The sequence below is a fragment of the Falco biarmicus genome, chromosome 8 (assembly GCF_023638135.1).
Source record: "Falco biarmicus isolate bFalBia1 chromosome 8, bFalBia1.pri, whole genome shotgun sequence".
Taxonomy (NCBI): domain Eukaryota; kingdom Metazoa; phylum Chordata; class Aves; order Falconiformes; family Falconidae; genus Falco; species Falco biarmicus.
The window spans coordinates 12,225,447-12,252,986 of NC_079295.1; the positions used below are offsets into that span (position 1 = coordinate 12,225,447).

General features: G+C 44.9%; 1 protein-coding gene across 40 annotated transcripts in view; it reads right to left on the bottom strand.

Moving 5' to 3' along the window:
- MAP2 (microtubule associated protein 2) overlaps positions 1 to 27,540 on the bottom strand; it is a 235,605-nt gene that overhangs the window by 41,804 nt on the left and 166,261 nt on the right. For 31 of the 40 annotated variants that reach the window (XM_056349758.1, XM_056349749.1, XM_056349773.1 and 28 more), the window contains 2 exons: positions 10,280 to 10,393; positions 7,887 to 7,964 (listed from right to left, as the gene is read on the bottom strand). In XM_056349758.1, coding sequence (XP_056205733.1) covers positions 7,887 to 7,964; positions 10,280 to 10,393 — 192 coding nt within the window. The remainder of the gene's footprint in view (positions 1 to 7,886; positions 7,965 to 10,279; positions 10,394 to 27,540) is intronic. The other 9 variants (XM_056349783.1, XM_056349769.1, XM_056349786.1 and 6 more) reach the window with 3 other exon arrangements.

Consider the following 27,540-nt stretch of genomic DNA (forward strand, 5'->3'; position numbering starts at 1 on the left):
GCCTTGAGTAACTTGCTTTACTTTTCTTTTTTTGATTTTATTTAGTTTTGTATTTGCATCTTTTTCAATTAAAAAAAAATTTAAGCAAAGCTTCTCCTTTTACTCTGAAGAATTTCCAGTATACACCTCCATTTCTTGAGACACTTTACACAATGCCGCATGATTAAAACTAATTACTCACCAAAGTAGAAAGTTACCCCTGACTTAACAATGGAATCCTACAGGCTCCCTTTGTGCAGCAGACTCTCTTAAGCCAAACAGACTGCTAGCTTACAGGCAGCAGGGTGGGGAGGCTTGTTTCACAATGCCTGTCTTTTCACTGATGATCCGTCTTATTTCTGTACTTCTTTTCCTCATAGATGTTCTGAGATCTTACACTTTCACCAGAGGTAGACGCATGTGACTGCAAAGGAAGCTGCCCATGAAGGAGCTCTAAGTACAGCTATAGGCACCCAGCTATAGTAAGGCTGCTCTCCTGTGATCTTCTGCCTCCCCTAGCTTCAGGCAGACATGCTGACTTTAACAACCTTCAATTATTAGCACTGATCTCCTCTGGTGCTGTTGCAGTATTAGGCTATATTATCCTGTTAATTCTGAACAATGCTGGTTTCTTTGGAATGACCCAGTGAGCTATTTCAGGTATACACCTTCATCTTCCTGAGACTCAAACCCTTAGAGGATTCAGTACTGGTTTTCACTTCGGCTCCTGTGTCCCAAGATTGACTTAGTCAAATCCTGCTAGATAAAACGTGATTTATTTTGCCTTGGAGAAGACGCCAGTGTTCCTGGTAGTCACTGAAATAGGTTCTCCCTTGATTCCCCAAAAGCCATTTCACTTTCACGTAACCCCCACTGACAAAATGATACTGATGTGCTCAGGCCATCGAAAAAGGGGATACAGAAACACAGTAACTTTTTTTTCTTCTCCTTTGCAATCAAATGACACGATGTTAACTGGTTGCATCCACAAAACAACTGGACATCAAACATGACCCAATACTGCCTGAAGTCACCTGGGCATACTGGGGTAAAACTGATTATCTTTGCCTGCTGGAGAATTAAGGACCCGCCACTGCTATCTTAGGGATAGACATGGGGGTTTCCCCATTGCATTATCAACTGACTTACCTCCAGCAACAATCTTTTGCCCTATTTTGCACACTGTTCTTGGCAGCAGTTCTCTGGCACAAAGAACAGTTTAGCTTAGGCTTCTTTTAACTAGCTGCTCCTTTTTCTTCTGTTATAAGCCAGGCCAGTAGACCAAGAGCCCCGATTTAAATACGGACCATGGTTTCACTGACCCCAAAGTTGCACTCATCGCTCATGCTGAAGCTTCACTTTGACATGGAGATACTCTGGAGGGGCGTCATTTCCATGTGGGGAGAAAACACAACTAGGCTTCCCTCCCCAGAAAGCAGCAATCCCAGGCACATATATAATGGAATGGATGTCAGGTGGGTAGAAGGGAAGAGGAACAAAATGGGACCATGCTCAGTTCACCTTCATCATGGCCCAACAAGACCTCTGTGCTCTTCACTGTGGCACTGGAGCGTGTACTAGAGCCAGTCCACTCTGAGCTGAACAAAGGGTGTTCATAGTACTCCTCATCCGAATTGTAGGGCTCATCATCAGGCACAGACACTGAAATGGAGGGGGCCAGGTGTTTACGCCACTCCCTGCCGGCAGCAGGCCCACAGCCTGGGCAGTGGTGTAGCAGTCCCACCTTATCCTCCGCCCCTTCATCTACAAATAGACACACACAGACAAAAACTGCAGGACAGACAGACAGACACAGAAAAGACAAGACAGGATGGATACATGCGCTAGCAACACTAGCCACTATGTCATACTGTGGATGAAATCAGCCAGGGCGCGGGTTAGTGCAGGATGGAGGAATGAGGCAGCTGTGCATTTTAACACATGGGCCATGTATGTGGCATTTCCTACAGTGTTTATGAAGATCAGAAACAAGCCGTCAGAATAAATCAATTTCAAAACTCATTACTTGGAGGAACATATTGTACACAGACCACATCTCACAACTTGCACTGATACTCATATGTATTATACAGCTGACTGACTGTATTAAAAACCTCTGAAGTATCCTGACACGGTTGTATCCCTCATAGTCATCAGGTGAAGTACCTGAAAGTGTAGATTTTTAAAAGTCCTTTAATTAAAAAGCAAGCCAGCTTACACTTTGGTCAGTGGTGGTTTTATTTCTCATTGTACCTGCTTCAAAATTCCCCACCTTCTTCTTTTCCCTATAAATAAGTAACATTCAAACAAGCAAAACAAACCCTTCCCCAAATAGCTAGCTACCTTTTTTCCTGATAAAGGCCACATAAAGCTGCTCACGGCAATCTTGGTTAGTCCTGTATTTTGTGCTGTTGTGTCACGTTTCTGTGGGTGAACTAGCTCCCACCCGGGTGTTTGGCAGTGCTTTGGAATGACAGCTTTATTCACCCGTCACTGTAGCATCGCAGATTATCACCTAATCATCTCAGGACTACACCAGCTACTGACAGCTACAGAGACGGGGAGATTGGGTGGGTTTTTGCAAAACAAAGAAAGACAATAGTGCCAAATAAAAATGACTGGCCTACCATCCGATCCATACAAACTTAGAGACTGGAGAGCTCATGTAGGCTAAGGTGCCCTCTTGCCATGAATAGAGCTATGAAACATTAAGCATCTAGTACCAGAGAAAATAAGTTTAAGCCCATTCTCAGTGTATGACAACTAGCAGTTTGATGAACACTACATTCCTGGGGTGCCTTTAGCAGCTGCAGCTATCCCACTGGATTTCCTACTAGCTTCAATAACAACTCCATGCCTGGTGTCCTTGGCCTTACTCCAGGCAATTACAACTTAAATGAGTTTCCCCAGAGCCTCCAAAACATCCCTCTCAGATCCAAAACACTGAGTCAGAAAGCAAGGCTTTAACACAGGCAGCGTAACAGATACTAACCAGACCTCTGTGTGTGACCCGAAAACAAGATGGCTCATGAATGCTGTCGGAACTGCCATCACCCGTCTTGGAAAGCAATTTTTATACAAAACAATTCCATCTATAAGAGCTCTAACGTTCTTCCTAGCAAATAACGGTAAGTTTTAAGTTTCTTTCTATAGCACACCATGACAAGACAACATCTATGTCTTTAAAAGCAGCACCCTCTGCTTTCTGCACCAACATGGCAGCAAGTGCCCAGTAACATAATGACATGTATTTCTTCTGCCTGGGAAAAAGAACACTCAGTATCAACCCATTCAGGCTCAATCATCCACAAAAAAGAAGAAAAATTATTAATGGACAGCAATACTGTTAACTCCGATATGTGCCACCGTGCTGCAAAAGCCCGATTATCCATGTTTAAGATCCTGTGACAGCCCCGAGGCTGGCCAGGACTGAAGGTATGCTACGTGCACCTATGTACGTACACAAATACCACCCCTGGAACTTAAGTTTAAAGCGAACAGTTCTCACCATTTTCTTCAGGGCACAAAGAGTGCCTGAACCACTGATAGTTTAGTTGCTTCACTCTTGTAGTGGAACTCAAACCTCAGGTTCAGGGGTTTATGCATGCTTAAAAGAGGTAGGTGTGGGTCTACCTATATCTAAGATAAGCCAGCAACCTGCTTCTGCCAAGCAGAGCACTGCAATAGGAAATGCTAAACACAGGGCTGTACCTGAGCTCCCACCTTTCCCTCATACTTAAGACTCAGCAGTAAGGTTTTAGGGAAGCCTTTTGATCCACCTGCAACGCAGAACCTGTGGATTTCTTCTCTACAGAAACTTCTACAAAATTCAGTGACAGATTCAAGGGAGATCACAGTTTCCAAAAGGGTAGGGAAAGAGGACATGTCTCAGGGTGTGGGAGACCAGGAATCAACTCCCTCCTAAACCTGAGAAGATTCAAAACTACAACTCCTGCTTCTTCACAGGGTGCCCTCACACTAGTCCATGCGCTACTGTGGACAAGAGTGGAAAGGGTTGATGCAATTGCCACCTCTTCTGCCGGAACTGGGACATCGTGGAAAAAAGAACAGAGGACTCATATGGTCACAAGCAGGACACAGACAAGGAGGATGTACAAAAGGGGAGGTTCTCCTTCCAGCTGTGGGTCATATTAATCCATGGGCCCTTCAGAAGTAAAATGCATCAACAAGAGTGAAGATGAAACCCCAGGACTTCTCTGTACTGTTGCAAACAAGGCTGAAAATTCCTTCTTTATAGGCTCTCAATGATTGTAGGCAAAAACCATAGGCCCTGCCTCTGTTCCTTAAAACTACAGGAACTGACAGCAGCAACAATGCTTAATACATATTACTGTAATGCCCTAAAATCAGTAGGAGTGCAAAGTCTAGTATTGTTTGGGGCTGTTACGTCTGTGGCCACTACAGATTTACACTGTTTATTTGTCAGTTTCAATAAAGGTATTTTCAAAATTACTGCAGATAATTTCATTAACAGAATAATGATGTCTTTAAAGGAGGATATGCTTTTATTTCAGCAACAAGAAAAATCCTTTCTTTGTTAAATTAGTCCCTTCTAATAGTTCTTTTTCATCTCAAAGCGTGGGAAAAATCCCCAAATTTATTCTGAAGTCCAAGATTAAAATCACTTCTGACAAGGGCTAATTCTGCTTTAGCTTGCAGGTATCTTTTGAAAATGCCTTTCAAGAAGCAATTTTCACTGTAAATAGATCAATTTTTATAGGACACTTGGTTCCTTTCAGTTTGCAACATACTTTTATTTGGTATATAAAGCCTAATCTGAAATGCCTGTTTCAAAATGGAAGACAGTCTGTCAAAGGCATCCTTCTGTCTTGCAACATTTAGAAAAAATGTTTACATGAAGACATTGTTGACCATTGTCAAAAGGCGCAGAGCACAAAAGAAATGCCAAATTGGCAAGAAAATACTGTACATGCCCTGCATGTCCAGATGCAACTGCTAAAAGGATTTGACTATGCTAGGGAAAATTTCATTTCCTAAGCAAAATGATGTTACTATAGTTGAAATAATGAAATAATTTCAATAAGGTAAATTAGTTATCTTACCTTCTGCAGCCGTAAAAAGGGACAGGCTCATCTGATCGTTTTTTCTGCAGCCAAATGAAAGGCGGAAACCTACATCCACTGACTCCTTCTCTCATGAAATACACTTGACCCACAAACCTCTCTGTCTTTACTACCTTTTTTTTTTTTTTAATTTGTGTTTGCTGCATGGCTGGCCATGTCCACCTTTGTCACATCTACAACAGTGATTTCCTTCCTGCTATGACTGAAGGAAGTCTCTTTTGGATTCAAAGCAATGCAACACATACTGACAAGTGCATTAGGAAAACATTCCAAGAGAAGGAGAAAAAAGGAGGTCTGAGGTAGATACACACACCAAACACCTTTTTTGTTCAACAACTGTAGAATTCTGTTAAATTCATATATTGTATTTTACAGAACAGAAAGACAGACAGACAATGTAAAGGTGCATGAGGATGGGATAGCCAGATGGTACAGGGAACCGAACGTTTAAACAAGTACAGTAAAATTGGGTCAAACCCTACTGAGGCAAACTCTTCTGAATGGGAGCTTTGCCTGAATGAAAATGACAGGTCTGGCTCACTCAAGTCAGCAAAAGCTTGACTTAGCCACAGAAAATAAGGGCCACATCTAACACAGAGGAGAATATAAGATAATTTTACTACTATTAATTACAATGAATTGACAACACTGATATTTTGGGAAAAACTAACATAATATACTTCTGGCAAAATTTTTATCAAGAAGTTCCTTACGTTCATCAACCAACTCTACTGTAAGATCCAGTTTCAGAGCCGGACACAAACAAGAAGGTTCCAGCAGAATGCATTAATGACTCAGCGGATCATTTCTGTCAATACTTGCCTTACAAACCTGAACTTTTAGGATTTATACAGGTCATCTGCTCTGAAAACTGAAGAGTTGAATCAAAATCTTGTCATGTAAGAGTCTCTTTTGACTGATCTTAAAGGAAATTATTTTGATGACTTTTAAAAAACTGTAGCATTGAGTAAATCATCAAAATGTCTCCCAAACACTGACCTTTCAGTCCTTGCAACCACCCCTGAGGGGCAGGTAAGTAAGTGCTATTATATTAGCTCAATTCTACATGCAAGGAAAGAGAAAAACAATGATGTTAAGTGACTTGCTGAGTCATATGCACAGCTGGGAACAGCACAGTCTGGTAGTTCATAATAACTTCGAGTTCCATAGTGTTTTGCCACCTTCTTGTGTTAATACAACTAGCAAAATGGTTGCCATTTGCTTAGGGGGCAATCTACCACCTCTTGCCAATTAATCGATACGAGTACTTTATAAAATCCTAAAATAGGTGCAAATAATACTGCTGATAGAAAGAGCACACAAAGCTAATCCTCAGATAAGGGTAATGGAAGAACCTTGACATTGGCCTGGAGCAGAACAACAAGCCCTTTATTGTGATATGAAAAAAATCAGAAAGCATATGCTGAACTAGTCAAGTGAACTATATATTAAAAATAGTGGTAATAATTCTAAAAGCCTTTGCTAATGCCTTACTAGCTTCCTTTTCAGTTAGTAGTTTTGATTGTCATTACCTCTGGGTGATGAGTCTAGGAACTGCTGTAATATTTCTTTAAACACACAATGGGCAGATGTTTTTTTTTAAAAAAACAAACCCAGTCAATCAAATTCTTTATATTGGTTGCTAACCACATCCAGTACAGCGGACCGACAAAGGCTGTTGTTAACACAGCTTGTAATTGCATGATCTCAAAAATGACCGCAGGATGAAACATGCCTAATTGCAGTGTCCTGATAAACAGTCACACTATGTTAGCACATGAAATAGTGACCATCCACTTGCAAAATTAATAGAGGCTCCATGTTAAGATACCAACCAAGTTTGTTCAGCATATGATAAGAAACTATTTTCATGCACTTATTTAACAAAAAGAAAGAAAAAATGCTAAAAGAAAATCCAAGAAGGAAATAAATGGACAGATAAAAACGCTATTAATATTGGCAGAGTTCAACTGACAGTCCTCTGGAGATTCTGAACCCAAATCCTTCCCTCTTTACCCAGATGATACAGCTCAGGTGTAACGTATTGCTGTCTCCCTATACTGATGGCCTTGATGCAGCAGTCGTCTGTTGAACAAAGCACTGACACACGTGCTTACCGTGTGACAACTTCACTGGGATTTAAGCCTCTGCTTAAAATTAAGCCAACACTGAAGTTCTTTGCTGGAGGGGATATTAGCATGAGCAAAATGCAGTAATCATGGGCTGCTGGAATTGTGCAGAACAGAGGAGAAGTCTGTCTTGTGAGACGAGAATGTGATTCCTGCACTCTGTGTACAGAACCCCCAATACACACAGGCATGGCAGCATGAATTAGATGTCAAAGACCAAAGAAACAATTCAACTCTGAATCTCCTTGCTTTCATGCATTTAAGATTCCTAAAACAAAGCTAATGGTAATTAAAAAAAAGCAGCCAAACAAACCCTAAGAAAAGAAAGATGACCCATACTGAATCACAGTTTTGGTGACCACATTGGGACAACAGACGTGTTGTTGCATATAGCATAAAACAAGTAAAAAGGTGAGCATTACCATATTTTTTTCCTTTTTTTTTTAAACATGGATGCACTTAACGTATCCTGTCAGTTACCTCTGTGCATAAGTGTCTACCTCATCCATGCACTGTGGCTGGTGTGCAGATGGGGCGTTATTGCTGGGGAATGCTTTATCTTTTCACATGAAGGTGCAGAATGAATCTCCGTTTTCTGATTCCCCCATCTTTTGGATTCATGTCTCATCCCTCTGCTGACAGCTGTGCACTGCAACATCCAGGAGACCCTTACCTTCCTCCAGAGCTGCAGTCTGCTCGGAAGCTGGCGACGGAGGCGGGGAAGGAGGCAGGTTGGCTGACTCTTCGACTGCTGGAAATTGAACAATGAAAATGAGATACAGCAATTAATTCCAGGGAGACCGGCACTTGATGCAAGCTGCAGTCAACCTGTACTGCCTAGCTGAGAGGATTATTCAATGGGGACTTCTGCCTAGTGGATTTTCAGGTAGACCCTTTCAGAATACATAGATTTTTAGTTATAATAAAAGGACTTTTTTTATTTCAGATGGTATGAACTATTTTCAAAATTCTGGTCATCTAGTACAATACAAAGAAAAACTAAGAAATAATCTTTTAAATCAGTATTGCCCCTTAGAAAACCTTCAGACACCCAAGGCAACAACAATAAAGCATCTGAACATGAGTGTTTTATAAGTTCATGGTGACTATCAGAAATTGGCATCCAATCTCCAATTTACCCAGAGTACATGAACAAAAAATGTTGTGCATAATTATTTTTTCCTTTTGCTGAGTTCAAGGTTAATCACAGAACACATGAAAAGACTGCCTGTCCAAATACAAAAGACATCAACATTGGGAACTTATGTCAGCCATGACGTAACAATGATTCAGCTGACAAAGGCACAGTGAAATCTTAAATGCACTTACACTAGGCTTTAGATTCATTCTCAGTTACAAGATGCTGAAACCAGACGATGTTTTTTTCAGTTATTTCAATTCAAGCATGACTGAAATACTAAACAAACTGCTTCTTAAATGAACTCAACATAACCTGTGCATCTGATCTCGTACCGATCACTGAGAATTTTTTTTTTCTTTACAACCAGATCCAATACTGGAGCTTAACCAATGCTTTTAAAAAAACCCCACAAAACAAACAACAAAACCAACAAATCTGTTTTAACAGATCTGTCTTACAAATGGCACCTCTCAACAGGCTTTTTCTGATTCAGGGCTTCTTCCCAAGCATAGAAATGCCAGTTTCAAAGTCCCAGCAGAATTTGCTAGGCCTTTTCCTACTGATTTTCCGTGTGGTTTGGGAAAGACCCTTATGTGACTTGCCCTTAAGATGTGCTGTCCAGGGACGGAGTATTTATATCTTCATCGCAATGCAATTCTACTCGCACTTATTTAATAGTCACTGACCACAGGAACTGTAACACCAACAGTTGCTAACTAAAGACATTCTCCTCACACTATCCTTAAAATATTTTATCTGACTAGATGGAACTGAATATCCATTTTGCCTCACCCAGACCCCAGTGAAGCAATCTGTGTGAGTACGTGTGAAGTGTTTTGCAGAATTGGGGTCTCCCATGTAAATTGAGTCTCTGTAAAAAAGGGAAATACCAAGCAACACATCTCCCTGCTGCAGTACAAAATTAGTTCAATGAAGCGAAAGACCTTGGGAACCAAATTTCAAATAAATATTCTAAATTACTCATTGACTTGAATTCATTCCTGAGCAGGGTTCAGCCACTGTACCAAACAGAGTGCCTGAGGGGAAAACACCAGAAGGCATTATTTTGATTTGATCACAACGTACATGCACTCGGGCAGAACTTATCCTGGGGTAGGCTTGCAAGACTGGCTCTGCCCCAGGACAGAGTATGGCCTTTCTCTGGCCTTCGGTGTACAAGTTTTGAGCTACTGTGGAAGTTTTCTGGCAGGCAGGGAGCACTATAGGTACAAACAGCTGTATACTTCACTTATATATCCATATATATATATACACACACACGCATACTTGTATTTCAGAAAGACATTTCACAAGGGAGCCAGCAGAAGCATGGGGGTACAGCATGGACCAATGGCAGTGGTACTAATCCCAGTCTGGCCCACTCCCACTTGCTTCTACCACCTATAACTCCCTCTCCCACAGCCTCCCTTCACCCTGCCCGGCTGCTAGCCTCCCTCCCATCCCTACCCGGTGTGCCCCATTCCCCTCTGCTTCCTGTTGAGGTGCTCCTCCTCCATCTTCTTGCCAACCAGCAAAGCCTCTCTTTTCACAGGCCTCTCCAGACATCAATCCATCAGTCTTTCTCATGTTGTACGTGGATGAACACAATCGGGCTCAGAATGCTGCTGGGTCCCACCAAACACAGCCACAAAAGCACTGCCACTGACTACGTTTGCAGCTGTGCCACTCAGGAGTCAGAACCCAGGTGAAGAACTGCTGTTAGAGCAAACAGCGAGTGAGACAGTCACAGGGCCACGAAGAACTGGGGCAACAAGGATACCGCTGTTATTACGTGGTTCCAGCATTTATCCAGTGACGCAGTTTACCCATGACCATAATGTATGCGAATACACAGCAGTGTTTTTTGTAATATATAAACATTTGCAGACACAAGGATACTTTGAAACTTCTTTGTCTCATTTTACCTAAAGGTAGTGGTCCAGGCTGGTCTTTGTGCTGGGCTTCTTTTTCCTGTTCGCCTTTCAGAACAGCTACAGCTTCAGCTGTTACTACTTGTACTATCCTCGCAGACACTTCTTCTGTGGCAGCAGCGAAGTTAGAAAAAACAAAGAAAAGTATGCTAATGAGAACAATGTTTTAAAAATATAAAGATTAGCTTGAACAATAAAAAATGGAGGCTGACAATCCATCTTTAAAAGGTAATTTTTTTTTTCCTGAAGTATGAGCAAATCTTTAAAAATAAAACAGAAAGACCAGATATTCCAAAGATCTATCTCAGTGGAAAACAGTGATTATTTATAAAAAACAGGACTCCAGCCTTTACAGTATGATGCACAGAGCATCATTATTAAATGTTCTTTCTGTTAGGGACAACGTGCAGCAACTGCAAAATTTCAAGATGATCATTTATTAAACATCTAGAAATTTTTTTTCTGCAGGTACTGTTTTGCAAACAGGGGTAGAAGGGCCAGCTGAGCAATGGGATTTCTTGACATTTAATATATGGAGTTAGCTGCATTCATACATGCACTTTGGATGATACTTCCTCCTCATCAGCACACAGTTAGTACGCATTAAAGGCACTTCCCAGACAGACATCTATGCTGATGAAGGACTTGAAAAAGAAGGGCCAAATAACATTTCTGTATGATTAAAATGTATGCTTTGTCCTCCTCACCCCTTTTAAGACTGCAAGATAAAGCTTTAATTAAACAGTAGGTCTGAACACCCTGCAGAAGGATTGCAGAGGATAACATTTGTTTAATGGGGTGGGCTCTCAGGCCCTGGTCTTGGAAAAGGCTTGGCTCCCAGCCGCTCGCACTCGCTGGCTGTGCTGGGAAGGGGGGATGTGTGTGAAGCCAGCTGAGGCACTGCATGCTTGACAGACCTGGGTGCCCAGGCTTCCCCACTGCCCTCGATGTGTGGCATGTCCCAGAGGGCTGAGAAACTGGGTGCTCTGGTGAGTGGAGGATGGTGGTGGGACCGCTCAGGGAGTAATTGCTTCTAAAATGAGAAACTGTAGCTCATCTCAGGTCTAGACCCATTCAAAAGTGCAGTGAAACGTCACCAGGCACAGGACTGCATGTGGAAGTAACCGGTGAGGTTTCCTGCCCTCAGGGCAGTTAAGACACCTTTGATCCAGCAAATCCAGGACTTAGGGGTTAGTCCAGCAGAATCATCTACAAAAGAATTCAGAGAAAAAGGGTTTTGTTTTCCTATCCGTTAGCCCACTCTCCCTTGCTCAGTAATATTCCTCCCTCTCACAGCCGAACTTGGTGGAAATAAACTCCTTCACTCCCCGGCTGTTTCCGAGTGCTGGCTGAGAGGTATTTCAAATGCAGGGTGCCAGGACCTGACACACGGAGCTGAGCCCTAGGGATGGCAGCCAGCTGCACAGCTGCAGACCCACCAGCTGCACAGCTGGGCCCACCCCTGAAAACGGAGCAAGAATTTCAGTGCTGAGCCACCCCTCGCGTGGAGACCGAGGGTCCTAACGGCAGACGGCAAAACACCCTGCTCCTGACAGGAGACGCTCACCGAGCCCCCATTAATCACCACCCTGGGGGCAGAAATAAAAGCTCTCTGCTCACCCATTACTGCATCCTTCAGGCAAGGACCAGCTGGGAAGGGGAAGTATATTTAAATCAATGCCCTACATGTAACTTTACAGCAACCACCCCAACGAGGGATGCTGTCCATTAGATTAATAATGATGATTTCTTCTCATAGCTAGTACTCTTACAGAATTCCTTTGTACTTTTAATGTAAAGTTATTCCTCTTCATTTGTCTTTTAGAAAAGCCGATTTTTTTCTCCCCAAAAGCACAGATGTGAGTTACTTGACTTTCATAGTTGTGTTTATCTAAAAACAAAGTGCTAAGTTAATCCTTCGTTTGCACAAACTACATAATGAGATATTAAAACACACACACCTGCCAAAGAAGAATATTCATAATTGTTGGTATTTATATCTTACAATTCACTTCCCTCCTGACTGGTCGCCAGGAGGGCAGTGACTGCAATAGTTTTATTTGCTCCAGCCAATAGCAAGAGTAGATGGATGAGTATGTCAGAGCATGTACCAAGCAATGAAAAAAATCAGCTGAAATAAAAAACCATTAGTCCAAGAATACGTGAGTATAAACTTCCCAAGGATAAATTCAGACTAGAAATCTGAGAACGCTGCTTTCCTACTGTCAGGAATGTGAAGTTCTGGCAGTCTTCCACACAGCAGGAAAGGACTCAACTGGTTTCAAGGTGGAGCTCAATACATTTACAAAAAGAGCAACACATGATATAGACGCCTGTATAAGCAGGAGACTGCGAATGGCAGCTGTAGTTCTCTGTCCCTCTGTTCAGAACGCGCCCCTAGCGTGAGATAAAACTCCACTTTGTGGTTAAGCAGATCGAATCAAGCACCATAACCCCCATAAACCAAGTCATGCATGTGGCTAGTCCTATGGACCAAAGAACAGGGACACTGATTTAAAGTCCGTCACTCTTCCCAGCTGCCTTTCAAAGGCCTGCACCTCATTTTTTGGCTTTTCTACCTTCTCCTGCTTCCACACCTGCTGGATGCTGAGGGTGCTTCTTGGCACCTCTTGGTTCCTTCCTCTTGTGAGAAACATGAAATAGATACCTTGCAGACCCTCCCAGGCTGTCATGTGGTGCTGCTGTTGCAGAGCAGTGAGCTGGACACAAATGGTCCCTTGGAATCACTACAGGTCCTGACAATTCCCCGTGTTGTGAGGGACACGCTGACTGCAAAGCACAAGCGGTACAGGGGGAAACTGGGAGAACGAACCTGCAGCTTGGCCCAGCCTCTTCCCGCAGACCCGTGGTACCCTCTCCCACGCCACGCAGCTGGCATGCTGCAGCACCTTGCATGGGTGGGACACGTCGGTAGGAAACAAACCACACAGCATCCTTCGGTTATATCCTGCTCAGATTCCGCTCTTTCAGAATAGGAAAGAGTATTGCCCTGACAGCTTTGGTGAGCGTGGAGAATGGCACAGAGCTTCGCAGAGTACCACAGCTCCAGAAGACCCCACGCCAACTGACACTACCCGCTTTACACCTGGAGGATGTGACACATGACCCTTCTATCAAAATTTCCATGAATCTACTGATCAGAACACTACTGACAAAAGTAACATCATCGAGTCTGTACTGCTCGTTCAGATGAGCAAATCAAGACTCCGTTAGGAAGATGTTAGGAGAATCAATTTTTTAAGCTTATTTTCACATGAAACTTCTAAGAAAAGACTCCAATTAATTTTTCAGATACAGATTATGCAGATTTACCCTAGAGCATATCTAAAGGAAACCTACTCGGTCACCTGCTCTCTATCACCCAAGCTACTGCAAGCCTCCTTCCAGCAAGGTAAGACAAATGCCTATTAAAAAAGGTCTCCTTCATTACAGAATTTATACTTGTTCATATCCTGCCTGGTTCTGTGGTGCAGATGAGCTCTCCAAGCCTGGAAGGCAGTTCCCACCCTCTCAGCTCTTTTCCCGATTTAATTTGCTTGGGACAAAGATTACGTTCCACAGGGAGATATGGCTGGGGGTGAAAGGCTGTCTCATGAAAAATAGAAATTTCAATACAAAATCAGTAAATAAAAATACAAATGGCCTCTGGGTTTGTTTTTTTGCTTTGTTTTGTCTGGCTGGGTTTTTTTAATCAAGAAAGGCTCACTTCTGAACACTCTGTTGATGGATATTTTGGGTGACACAGGAGGCATAGGCAGTTCGCCAGAAGAGCACTGCTTTTCCTGTACATGACTGCTGCAAAAGGACAGACACTTTTGTACTAATGGACACTATAAATAGCAGATCCAATGGGTAAGTCAAATCCTCACAGGGCAGCTATTGAGACTCTTCATAGTTTCCTCATGGTTCAGTTAAAGTTCAAGGAAGCCTAATGATAAAGAAAAAAAAAAAAAAAGGATAAAAAAAAAGGATGCCAGGCAAATTTTTCATGGCCTAAAAGCTCTGGATTCATTTGAGATAGTTTTGCTTCTAGAGATTTGTTTTCCTTCTCTTTAGGCAGGTAGACATTCTCTGACTCTAATTTGTGCCACCAAAACGGCACTAACAAATGACAAGTAACACCAAATATACATTTCTTAAAGGCTACAAGGACCTTGGCTTCAAATAAGACTCCAGCACAACAAAGAACAGCACCATGGCTTTCCTTTGCATTTTGCAGAGAGTAAAATGCTTCTCCTTTTTACCAAGATATCAGCTGCCCATGGGTACAGGACACAGAGCGAGTCTCCCAGTTTGATGTCAGGGAATGTGGTACCCAAAAGTACGGGTGGTCCTCCAATGTGACGTCCATAATAGGGTGGAGACATTGTGGAAGATCCTCAACACAGGCTTTCAAAAGCCCCCTGACACGAGCAGGCTGAGCTGAGAGGCCAGGAGCTAACACACAGGGACAGGGATTCTGCTGCTCTCTTAAAGGTCGCCACTTCAGAGCAAGACCTGATGGGGCTGCCAGGTCAAGTTGCAGCCAGTTGCAACTAGTGCCATGGCTGCTCTCTGGCAGGAACAGAGGACTCTGCCCTGCTGAGAGGGCAGGCACCTTGTCTTGGGCACTACGCTAATTTTAACCGAAGTTAAAAATCAAATGAGTAAAACCAGGAGCAGAGAGCACTTAGAAGCCAGCCCAATTCTTCTACAAACGCCAGCACCCAGCATACCAAATCAGGCCATCTGGAATCTCCCTGCCCCTCACGTAACTCAGGGACACAAACCCTTTCAGAGCACAGGGGATGCTGAACCAGCTGCTGACGGTATGGGGAGTCGCAGCCTTTCCTCTTGGCTGGGTTTAGAACGCCTGGTGCCTCCAAAACCTGCTGCACTCCTCATAAGCACACCCAAGGGCACAACAGCTGCCCGGTCCTCACCCCAGCTTGCTCTGGCATCAATGTTTAAACTGCAGCAGGTGTCAGCCACACACTGCCTCAGACACCTGAGCCCCCCTTCACTGACAGAGACTCAACCAGGGGCCATTAAGCAAGGTTACATGTCAAAGCATGGCTACAGCACAGCCAAAGATCTGGGATCAAATCCTGTACAAGGCCAAGATGTCATTTCAAAGTCCTTCATTTCTTATTGATGCTGCTGCAGTCGTCAATGGGCTGCAGATGTCTCCACTGGCACCTGAATCCATTACCTACAGCACTTCCATTTCCCAGGAAACCTTTCCAGTCCATTAAGTTTTTTAACAGACAGGTTTTACCAGCCCCAGGGACAGATGTACAGATGGTGGCAAGAGTCTTTAAAAATGGTGTCTGAGCTTTCACCAAATATTTCCAGAAAATTGTTCAGAAATAATTAGCAACTATAAGGACAAGAGCAAAAGTTAGAGCTGCAACACTTCTCTGCAGCAATGTGTGGTGTCTGCTTGCTTTGTGCCCTTTTTAATGGTTTTACTTCAGCCTCGGGCACCTTTTTCTCTTCCAACGTACCACAGCCTCAGGCTCAATCTCTTGAGGAGCTGAGTTTGCCACGAACACCACTTCCTAGGTGAAACCGCTCAGGCTCAGATACTTGCCTCTGACAGCCCTCACCCAGCAGTACCTTTCATCTTCTCTCTCCCCCCTACCCCTCAATGCAATGCTGTATTATTATCCTGAGGATTGTTTTTGACAGGAGACATTTCCTATGGGCAGTGCTCCCAGCGTCTTCCAGCCTCGCAGGTACGTGACCAGCACCACCGCAAGGATCCTGCTGGCAAAGGAACCGGGGCTGGTGCAGCTTGCCCAGGGGAACAGCCGTCTCGTCACCTCACATAACAGTGTCAGTGATTCCTCAGGCCAGAGTTGCCCCAGTTGGACCAGAGTTTGTCTGCCAAGCTCTTCTCCTTCCCTGACTGTAGTCACCCGTGCTCCATTACTGCCATTCATCCAGTTCAGTCAGCCCACCTATCTATCGCTTCTTCCCACTCGAGAATCCATTTCACAGCAACAGGGACAGCTACTCCTAAAATGAAAAGGCATTTCACGTCCCCATAATTCCACTGAGACACTCTTCCCAGACTGAAGCAGCATCACCCCTTGCTTCTTCTAGCAACAGCTCTAACTGATTCCACTATGGTGGCAGAAGATCCCGAGTTTGCCATAGCCATGGAAGATGCCACCTGGCCTCTGTAAAGCAGAACTTGTTGAAGACATAAACAAAGTTTAACATTCTGGAACTGCATGGCACAACGAATGCACCAGGAGAAAACCGAACGGATGACAGGAAGGAGGGACAGGGAGGAGGAGACTGAAAATTGTGTCAAAACTTTACACGCATTCACAATGTCACCCTTTAGACACCTACCAAGAAAATTAACAGTTAGCTCGGTTAAAACGAAGGGTAATTAACGCTCCTGGAGCACTGCGGCTAAAACAGGGATAAAGAAAGATGCAAACAGATGGAAAGGATAAAATAGTATGTTTTGTTAATTTTGCTGCATTTTAAGGAAGAAACACAGGCAGAGCCCAGCAAAAGGATTAGCTACATGTGTGCTTGCAGAACTGGGAAAACAAAGCAATTTCAGTCAAAATGTGCCTGTCAAAATCCTCAGTGGGGTGCAGAGCAGTTTCCAAGGTAACCAGCACTAATTGTTGGCACAGTGGAATCGAGTCAATGACAAAAGCACAGAGCAACCTGTGCTGCTTAGTGAGGCAAAATACTCCAAATATATTCCTGCAGAAAGGAAAGACACAAAATGGCTATTTGCTATCTTTGACAATTTGAAAAGCAAACAGGACCTATGGATTTTTTCCCCCCTCGGGTACTGCAATTCCGAGTGCAGCAGGACTATAAAGCAAATAGCTATTCGATTTGTTTAGAGGCATTAGCCAGTCCCCTAAGGCCAGGTCCTGAATTCATGCTCAGCTCTCCTGGAAGCTGGTGGACAAGTCTTGTTTGGGTCAAGACTGCTGCAATCCTGGGGGAAAAAAGATCTGGGTTTCACCCAGTGACAGTTCTGATGGAAAAAACAGACACATCTTGGACTCTATCAGTGGGATCACGACAACTCTTAAGTACTGCCTTTTGCACTCAGGTTAGAAAAGAATTATGCACAGCAGCAATCAAAGCAGTAGGCATAAGTTATAGAAAACCCAAATAATGCCAACAGATTAGTGCTTGCGATTGAAGAAAAAAAGCAGTAACATAGCTTTACAGAATTCAAATATTTGCTCTCAAATGGCTTTCGTGAGTATAAATATTTTGCTGTAAGTAGGTCCTTGATCTGGATGTTGGCAGTATCAACAGTAATTGGCAGGAGGTATGAAGGCAAATAATGGGAACATCAGCTTTTAAATTAAATGAAACCACAACACAACTGACAAGTATCATTTCCCTAATAAACTCGTTGACTTTAAGCTACTGTTGCATCAATGAGGATAGCGACAGATTAATCACCAGGATTTACCAGCTAACCAACTGAACAGGTCAGAAAAGGCTTGTGTTCTGAGAGAAAAAGAGCTTTGATTGTTTAATGCATTGAAACCCAAAGGCATGAACATTCAGACAACCTTTGGGGAAAGACGTATTGCAGTGACATGTGCGGGGGGAACTACAGCTGGATACCTGACACAGTAGCTTCATGCCCTGGGGTGCCCCACAGCAAACAGTTTACGCCTCTGTGTTTTGGGCTACTTCAGGTATTCAACAGCCCCTTCTACCTTCTCAAACTCAAGACTGTAAATCTGAATTGCCATCATCCAGCCCCTTAACGTATCTGTTTCATAACAGAGCAAAGGTGGTGTTGTGGCTGCAGCTGAGCTGGGTCGGACCGGTCGTGCTCTGTACAGGCAAACAGGGAGGCTGGGGGGCAGCTTGGCCATGCACACCTGGCTGCCTCAGGGGAAGCAGCAGCCTGGGCTGCCCATCCTTGGACCACTTCCACACCTTCTGCACGTACCTCAGCTCCACTGCCTTGACTGCATTTCCCTGGTCACCTTCTTCAGCAAGAGAGCTGGACAGATAGTCCAACTCTCCAAGGCACTCAAGTGTCGAAATCCAAAGCGACTCATGCTAGGAGCAGGGAGCAATTCTGACCATTCCAGTAAGCCCCCTCCTCTGCCTCCCCAACACCCCAGTGCACGTTCAGTAGGCAGAGGCCTCTGCCACGCTGTCTAGCAGCTGTAAAAACAGCCAGGGATCAGTCCCCACACCCCTCCTCCCCTGAAATATGAAAGACTGTTAAAAAGGAGTCATACAAATGTCAGTACAATAAAGCAATGCTTTTAAAATGAGCACTCATTACTGCAAATACTTGCTCGCTGTGCATCCCCTGAGTCGCATCTTCTTAAGTCTACTGTCTGGAACAAAATATTTACTACTGTCAGCATTTCCCAGCCAAGTCAGAGGTGGGAAAAGCTAATTGGTTCTGTTTTGTCTGATGCATCTGCAACACAATTTACAGTTAACATGCAATACTGAAGCAGACACCACCAGACCCTCAGCCAGGACAATGCAGTGAGGTCCCACTGCTTTTCCCAGGACTTGGTATCAGCTGAAAACATCATTCACACATACAAAGCAGCTCTATCTTGCTTTCATTAAAACATTAGCTCCTTAAGACTCATGCAGAAGAAACCACTTTGGCTTCCAAAGAAAGAACCAGATATTTAATCTTTTGAGTGTGAGTAAATACACGTAACAGGAAACTCACTTTTAAAAATCAATATTTGTTTTGAACTTCAGTACAAGCTCAGATTTTAAACAGACTTTTAAGGATGCCCACAGAAGTCAATGGAGCTTCAGCCACGTACAGCAGGAGGTGACATGTGCCTTACAAGGTCATTTTTAGCTCCTTTTGAGCTGATTTTAAACACTTTCTACAGCGTTTCCTGTGATCTCTTTAAAAAAAGAATTCCAGGTATGCTATACAAACTCTGCTGAATTTAAGTTTAAATTAACATTAACCTGTGCATGCGTTGTGTGGGATTTCTAGTTGTGCCTGGCCAGAAGGACTGAAGATTCTGTCAATGCAACAGAACTTTGGTTCAAGCCATTGGGGGATACAGTGACATACAAAAGGCAGCAATACTGTGTCCTCTTCGCTCCAGGGCTCACGCAGCCAGTCCAGCCCCATTTAACCAGCTAGCTCTGCAATGCAGCTACAGCTGCGCAGCTAATCTCTTCCCAGCTCCGCTTCCCAGCCGAGCCCTGTGCCTGTACCAAGACAGATGTTTTTCTCCTGCCGCCTGTGCAGAACAGTGTTGCGTACTTACAAACGTGGGTGTGCAGGTGTTCCCACAGACAGGCAGAGCGGAACAGGTCCTACGTCACATACAAATTAACCAAGTCCCACAGATGTCATGATGTGGATGATTTCCAGAGCAGTTCTCAGCCCTGCTCAAGAGTTCTGCCCTCTCTCCTCCTCTCTTCTGGCACTACCCCAGTTGAAGGGAGCCTTGTTTCTGCCAGGTCGCTGTCTGTGACTGGGACTCATCCTTGCCTGCTCACACACCTTGCTCCCGTCCACTGCCTGCCCCCCCTTGGAAGCTACTGGCTCACAACTCAAGTGTGCAAAATGATTAGGAAAGAGAGATATGCACCTACTCTTGCAGAAGGGAGATGTGAGAGATGCACATAAAAGCCCTCAGTGCATCTTCTGAACTACCTCTTCCACTTTAACAGAGCCGTCTTCTCTGGGCACTTAAACACCTGCAAGCTTCTGCAGCCCCAGTGCTGGGGACATGTGGGTGCTGTGGGGAGATGAGACCAGGGTTTGGGTCACTGTAGCCACTGGGAAAGGTCTGCATCCAGAGCGGAGCTCTCAAGTGTACTGAAAATGAGGAGTGGCAGTGGAAATTCAAGGTCACAGAGAAGCTACACTGGATGGCTGGGATAAAGCTGGGGGTACATAGAACAAGGGGCGGGGAGAAGCTAGAGGCAACGCAAGTGAGAAAAAGAGAAAAAGAAGGTGAAGCTGACAGAGTAATTGTTGAGAAGGACAATATATTCTTAAATGGAGAGAACAGATGACAGTGAAAGCAAAAAGCAGCAACTCATGGGCAGGAATGGCTAAGGATTAGTTCCCTTTACAGCTCACCAACAGCTTGTGCAGGTTGTGTTTACCCTGGATTTGGCACATACTCTGAATTTGGGGTAAAAAGCAACATCCACAGCTGAAGCCTTTTCCTTCTATGCGGTGCAAGGCTATGGCTGAAAACTGTTTGGGTACGTCAGCACGACTGCCACATCCATGCAGCATGGGCAGCTGATCGGTTAATAAAGAAGAGCAGAAGTATGTCTCGCCAGATGCACGGGGACTGCCACGGACGGAGGCCCAGACTATAAATGAGTTTTATTATAACTGCCATAGGCTATATGGGTTGCTGGGAGCTGTAGCAAACTGATCGTATATCACTGTGAATTAGCCTCAAGGAAAGAAATAGCAACAAAAAAAGGGAAGTACCTGGGTTGGGTTTTTTTCCCTGTCCCAAAATATATAGTGCTACCAAGTGAAACTGATTTCCATGAAGTATTCGATCTACTCAGTCCAGACTGAAAATGAGTCTCTGGGAAGCAGCTAACAGGTTTTCCTGCCTCGGAGATAACGATATCTCACAGTTATTTTCCATATACTGCATGCAACTAAAATTAAAATTTTGACCAGGTATTTTCCACAGACAGGAGGAGGGCTCACTCACACGATCTAACGTACACAGCTGGAATGCCTTCAGTTTCCTGCACTTTTTGCATGTCACAAGGAATGCTTCAGCAATAACCAAACCCCCAAAAAACAGACTGCATTTCTAAACCATCACCTCAGGATGGGTTTTCCAAGCTCCACTGACTCCACTCTGCAGTCAATCTGTGAAACAGCACAGGAAACATAAATGTTCTGCTCAGCACCTCCCAAGGAACAAATGACAGCGTCAACACCAGCACATAGCCTTCTTCACTTTGAGTCTTGCCTTTGAATTTCCAGATTAACCTTTTCACAGCTGGTACGGACAGGCACTGGATCATCAGTGCTCATCTGCCAGCTAATGCCAGCTACTTTATGCTGATTTCCATCCCTTCAGCTTGCAAAGGCAAGCAAACCTGTACTAACCATCACTATAAAGATTTAATTTAAAGTGAGCAGTTAATCTACCAGTAGCAACTCCACAAAACAGAAAACCCCAAACCAAAGCACCAGTACACACTGGGTTTTGCTGTCCTTACTCAGGATATGAAGGCAGCATGAGAAGAGATGATTTCTTGCTCTGTATTGTAACCTTACAGACTAAAACAGCAGGGAAGATCAAGACAGGGGCCTTGTCCCTGGCTTCCTTCTAATCTTTCCTTTTGAGTTCCTTGCTAAAATTAAAACCTGGATTGCCTTTGTTTTCCAATTTTAATACACAGTAGCTCATCAGTGTTAGCTGAACCAAGAAATTTGCATATATGTATCTCTCACACATGTATTCTGCACTGTAAATATGCCCCAAAGTGATATCTGCTTTTCATTTCCATTAAAGTCGTGCCTCAGTGAGGACAGCAGAGCGAGGTGCCCATCGTAAAGTGTTCCCAGTCTTTCTCCCCATCTACCCTGTTTCACTTAACCTTGAGAATGAAATGCTAGAGGAAAGGAAGGAAAAAAATTAAATCCTCCTCTCCTTTGTCAGACAGCCTGGCTGTGTCTCAGAGCCGTTACCGAGAGGCTGTGCACTCCTGAATGCTAAATAAGCTCCCAGGCTACATACTTTCTCTCAGCGGATCTTATAAAGAGATCTCACTCTACTCAGGGACGTGTTGGCATGGCAACAGGGAAAAAAGAAATCAGCAGCGCCTGGCACTCCTCGCAGGAGCAGCAGACTGTTTGTGCGACTCATTTTTGTAAGTGATCTGATGGCACCTACCTCCTCCCCGCCAAAGGTTAAACCCCCGGCCGGCTGCGCCCGGGCCCGGCCTCGGGAGATGCCTGGGGGTGGCAGGGAGCTGGGCCTGGCAGTGCACCGAGCCACGAGCCACGCGCATCAGCTTCTGCCCTGCGAAAAGGGGAAGGAGGGATTTGTGAAGCACGGGGGCGAGCAGCAGGTTGATGGTTGCACCTCCAGGCTCTTCTGCTCCACAGTGTGAGAGACCCTGAGAGCCAGTAATGGCCTGTGCACAGGGTGAGGGGCAGGCAACGAGGCGGGGAACGGCAGGGAATGCCCACTAGCACGTCCCAGGCTGTCACCTAAGAACCTGCTGCTTCCCTTTCAAGGTGACTTTGGAGAAGAAGTTGCCATTTCAGGTCTGCTTGAAACAAGAGCAGCTGTGTGCCTGCGAAACAAGGCTCTGTTGTTTGGTAATGAACCTTCCTCCAAATCTTCTTGCCCTCAGATCAAAACTGGAATGGAAGATTATATGCTGGCACAATCCCCAGCAATACCACCTTCCAGCTGCAATCGCAAAGACCTCTGCCCACTGCCAAATATTGCCTAGTGTTCCTGCACATCCTTCATGCTGCCACCCTGGGGATGGAGACCATGATGGCTTCCCTTCAGACATGACAAGGAAGAGCCAGTGAAGTGCTCCATCTCCACCTCTCTGCAAGCGGCAGAGCTTAGCCAAGCCCAGAGGGCAGGAGACTGCAGAGGCAGCACGCAGCTCTGCACAGGGCTGTGCCACCTGCCCACAGCTCTGCCGCAGCCTTCCTGGGCGACCTGGGGTGGCTCTCTTTGCACCTGCATGCCCTCTCTCCTGGCCTTTACAAGCCTTGTCTCTTTATGCAATTCATAAATGCACAAACTGTCTCCTACCACACGCGGAAAAGGACTCCAGCGCACCAGGCCACAATTTAGAACACAGCCTCTGGACTTAACTGCCCCAGCAGTCACTCAGCTAACACCAGTGCTGGAGGGTCAAGATCCAGCCCACAGAAACAGCAAAGTCCTCATTACAGCCCCCACCAGAGCAGGCAGCCAAACACGGATGGCGGGGAGGGAGGGTAGAGGCGAACAGACAAAGGGCAAATTTTTGTCCACAAAAAGAAGAGACAAAAGTGAAAATCTGACTCCCGGGATATGTTCCGTATTTGGTAGGCTTCATCCTTCAACAGCAATAGCTATCCTGGCTACAGCAGCCGCCCAAGAATGGCTGCAGATGTTTTCAAAAGGCAGCTTTGATAAACAGCACTCATGGCGTACAGTCTGAATTTCCAGTGTGGTAGGAACAACATGTTATGAAAGATATTTCCTCCATATCCCGGCCTCATTGCTCCTTGTTGCATCTCTAAGGTTGTTACCAATTATGTTTTCTGGGAACACTGATGGCACTGACTGAGTGCTGGTTGCCAGGCCAACACAATCACAGGCATTTTGCTCTTACTCCTTAAGGAAGCACAGCTGCTCATGCAATTCCCTCTTAAGATGCTCATAGCCTAACAAGAGCACAGCAGAGTGAACCAAAACACCAACAGGGAGCCCAAAAGAAATGGCTGCTTGATGCCTTCTCTTGGCCAGATTCAACACTGACACAGCACGATGCAACTGTTGACTCTTGATGACTGCACCTGGTTTGGAATACGGTTTTCAAAAGCAAATCTGAACCCCACACTGCCATTTTCAGAGGACCTTTAGGGATAAAAGAGACCGATGGCTAAACTCCTCTGGGTATCTGACTCCCAGCTGTGGGAGTCAACAGCACCTGCACACTGGGTTATCTCGCCCCACCCCCTTTCAGGCAGTAATTTTTGCACGCTTGAACTGCCCAAAACTGTGCCAGACCCTCCTGCTCCTACTAATACATTTCAATCACTGACTGATTTCTGAAGTCCCAGGAAGCCTCTCAGAGAGGACATGGTTGGACAAAACGGGATGTCTTACTGGATTCAGTGACCAATACAAGTGCCAGACACAGAAAAACCTGCAGACTCGTCTCTACAGCAGTTATTAAGTATTCAGAGTCAGACGGAAGATAGCTGGGGGTAGGGCACACACAGCAAAAGATGAATTTCTGTGGTTTCATTCCTGATCCTCTGCAGAACAGCAGCTGAGAAGGACCTCTAGAGTAAGCTTAACAGAGAACGGTAAACCCCCCATTTTCTACAAGTGCCCCAAAGAGGCTCTGCTACCTCCACCTACGCTATCTTCAGCAACATAATATGAACGTGCCTAAAATATTCCAATAATGTGTCCCAGAAAATGACACTTGCATCACTCTTAACACAGAGAAGAAAAGTTTCAGAAGCACGGTATGTTTGCCTGTATCTAAATTGGCAAAAATGATGGTGCACAGTAATTACTGTCACATTCCCTGGGCAAAGGGTGGAAGATCAAAATGCCTAATTAACAGCTTCTTTCCCATGGGAGCCATGAATGACATGATAAGATGCATTCTTCCAGCTCTGTAAAATAAACAACTGAAATGGGACAAACACAGCAATCACATTTATCTTTGAATGTCATCGATTTTGCATCCTTCTGTGCATTTTGTCTGTGTTGCTTAAGACAAGCCGCTTGTTGAAAATGCACGTCTGACAACAGGGCAGGGAGGCTTCTTTGGGAAAAAGGCATCCAGGGAGTTTGTGGAGGGCTCTGCTAACTCCAGGAGGGCTTAGGCATCAGCAGGACAGCCAGTGCACGCAGCCAAATGAAAAGGAAAGCTCTGACAAAGCCGTCCTGCTGGAAAGACAAAGAAGGCATGTCTATATGTGTACTGGCAGTGCCATCTGAGTATTATCACTTGTATAGCACGAGAGAGAGAAAAAGGAAAAGATTAAATGAGATGTCACTAGGGGAGTGGGTGGGTGGGGGAACATATTTTTTTCACATGGGACCAGGAGACGACTCAGTGAAGTTTCAGCCTGTAGAAGCTGTTGTGTTTACTGACCCCATGCACAGGGCTGCAATCCTGCCCCAACACAGCCTGCCATCACTGATGCTCCAGGCCTGGCCCTTCTGAGCTGAGGGCCCTGAGCCTGCAGAACTAAGCATCGTAGTGATTTTCTAAGTGCAGTGGTGATGACCGCTGTGAACAAGATCCTCTTTACCTGGAGACTGACTACAGGGCAAGGCTATGGAAGGTGATGGGATACAGACTGTTTCCTTGATGCACTGCCAGGTGGCTGTAACGAGCACAATCCCTGTCTTCAACATGTTGTTTTTGCACAGCCAGCCTAAAGGGACTCCCCACCTCTGCTCAAGTATTACTGGCTATGCCAGGGCAATCTTTCAGACTCACATTCCCTGCAGATTATTGAAATATGCTTATTTAATGAGTACTTGGCCACAGGAATAGATTTGTTGCAGATCTCCATTTGGTCCAGCTGAACAAAGCCTAAAACAAATGGCTCAATTACAATAAATTACATTTAGGGCTGTAAGACGATTTGCCCCTTCCCACTTTTCTCGTCAGTTGTTCCCTGCAGACTGTGCTATTCTGAATCCCCTCCTCTTTAGGGTAGTATCTGCCATCATGCAAAAACTGAGTTGGCTCTGGATGAACAGATAAAACTGAACCTCTTTCTACTGTCCTTACCTTATCTTAATTTTTTTTCTTTTTTCCCTGCCATTTCCTGCCCCTGCTTTGCTCCCTCACAGCTTTCATCTCACCAGCTCTTGGCCCTTTTTAGCTCCCCTAGCTCTCCCACTGCTGGATCTGTTCCCCCACCATTCCCGAGTCGCGTACTCCTTCCTCAGCTCAATACTGCCACTTCTTCATTCCTCTTCACAGGTCTAGGTCTCCCCGCTCTTTCTGTTTCACTTAGAGACTGACATCTCTGGGTCCCCCCAGCCATCAGAAAAGCTGGCCTCTCTCATTTATCTGTCATGAGCTCCCTCTCACCCACCTTTCCTATGAGTCAAGAGCTCTGAAAAACAAGGCAGGAGCACTCAACCTGCAGTTGGTCCGCTGTGCTGAGTCAGGAACTCTGCCACAATTTTCCGGCAGTCTCTTTGCATCCCACATGGTTTGGGTACCCTGCCAATTAATGAAGGGCTCTGTTTGCCACTCTGGCAGGATGTGTTACCATCCTTAACATTGACTGACACCAGGACAGAGCCACTGTCCTGAGGCTCTGGTAATAGGGTTTCAGGAAATGCTTTCCCTTCATCTGTCAAGAAAATAATTCATCAAATAACTGTGTGGGTAATCCAAACCCCCTCCAATTATAAACCTGAATTTGGCATATAATAAAGTGACTCAGTTGAGTCACTGTACATAAAGACATACTGTAGAAGATGCTTCATAATGAATCTAACCACTTTCGCCCCTAATTACATAAATTTGACAGGTTATTCATTACATTACTGAGAAGAACAATAAATGCATTTTAAGTGTAAAAAAACAAATCTCTGCAGCTTGATGTTCCTTGCAAGTCAAATAAGATGGATTGTGTTGAACTGCTGTTTCCCAGAGAATGCCGCAGCACACCTGTACTGCCCCCCAGCTTCCTCCCAGTTACCTGACCACAGCTTTTCATATTCCATCGCAAGTCAAACACATCCTGTGCTCTACCGTGGGGTCCAATCCGAAGCTTCCCACATCAGCCTGTTCCAGAGTGAGTTTCTGAAGGTTACTCTATCACGTCTCCTTTGCAGCACACATCTCGTGTGACATGAAAATGTTTGGCTTAACAAGAGCTACAGATCTCATCCTCCACTCTTAATACTTCCAAAATCCTCACCAAAGATGCCCTGTGTGTGTGTGTGTGTGTAAGTGAAAAGGACACGGACAGGCATGAATCAGAGGGAGGACACTGAAACTTGGTGGGTCGTGGCTGCGGGATGCTACAGAGCGTGTCAAAGGCAAGGTGTTCTCAGGAGCTCCTCGGGAGCAGCATGGGACTTGCAGCTGGCAGAGGCACGGGGCTGAGGATGAAGCGGGGTTGAGATGGTCTGCCAAGGGCAGCCCAAGTATATATATAAATTTATATACACAAATACATATAAAAAGGAATAGCTGCGTTACCACTCTTACTTATATCACGTCCATAACAGCTTCCTGTGCACTATGCCAAAAACCCCGGCCTGTTCTCTCATACGTATTTGCCTTTGACTTCAGTGGCTGCCGGATCAGGCCCTGAGGCTGCCCTGCCCGCAGCACTGTGCGTTCTCCCACGTTCCCATCGGTCCATTTGAAAGGAGGGCATTGATGTGTCTCCATAATGCAGCCATTACCAGCACGATACCGAGACAGATCAATCAAAGGCAACACAACAGCCAGATTCAGAGGATTCCAAAATTGAGGTCAGACTCAATAACTCTTAGACAGATGCCAAGAGAGAGAGACACATA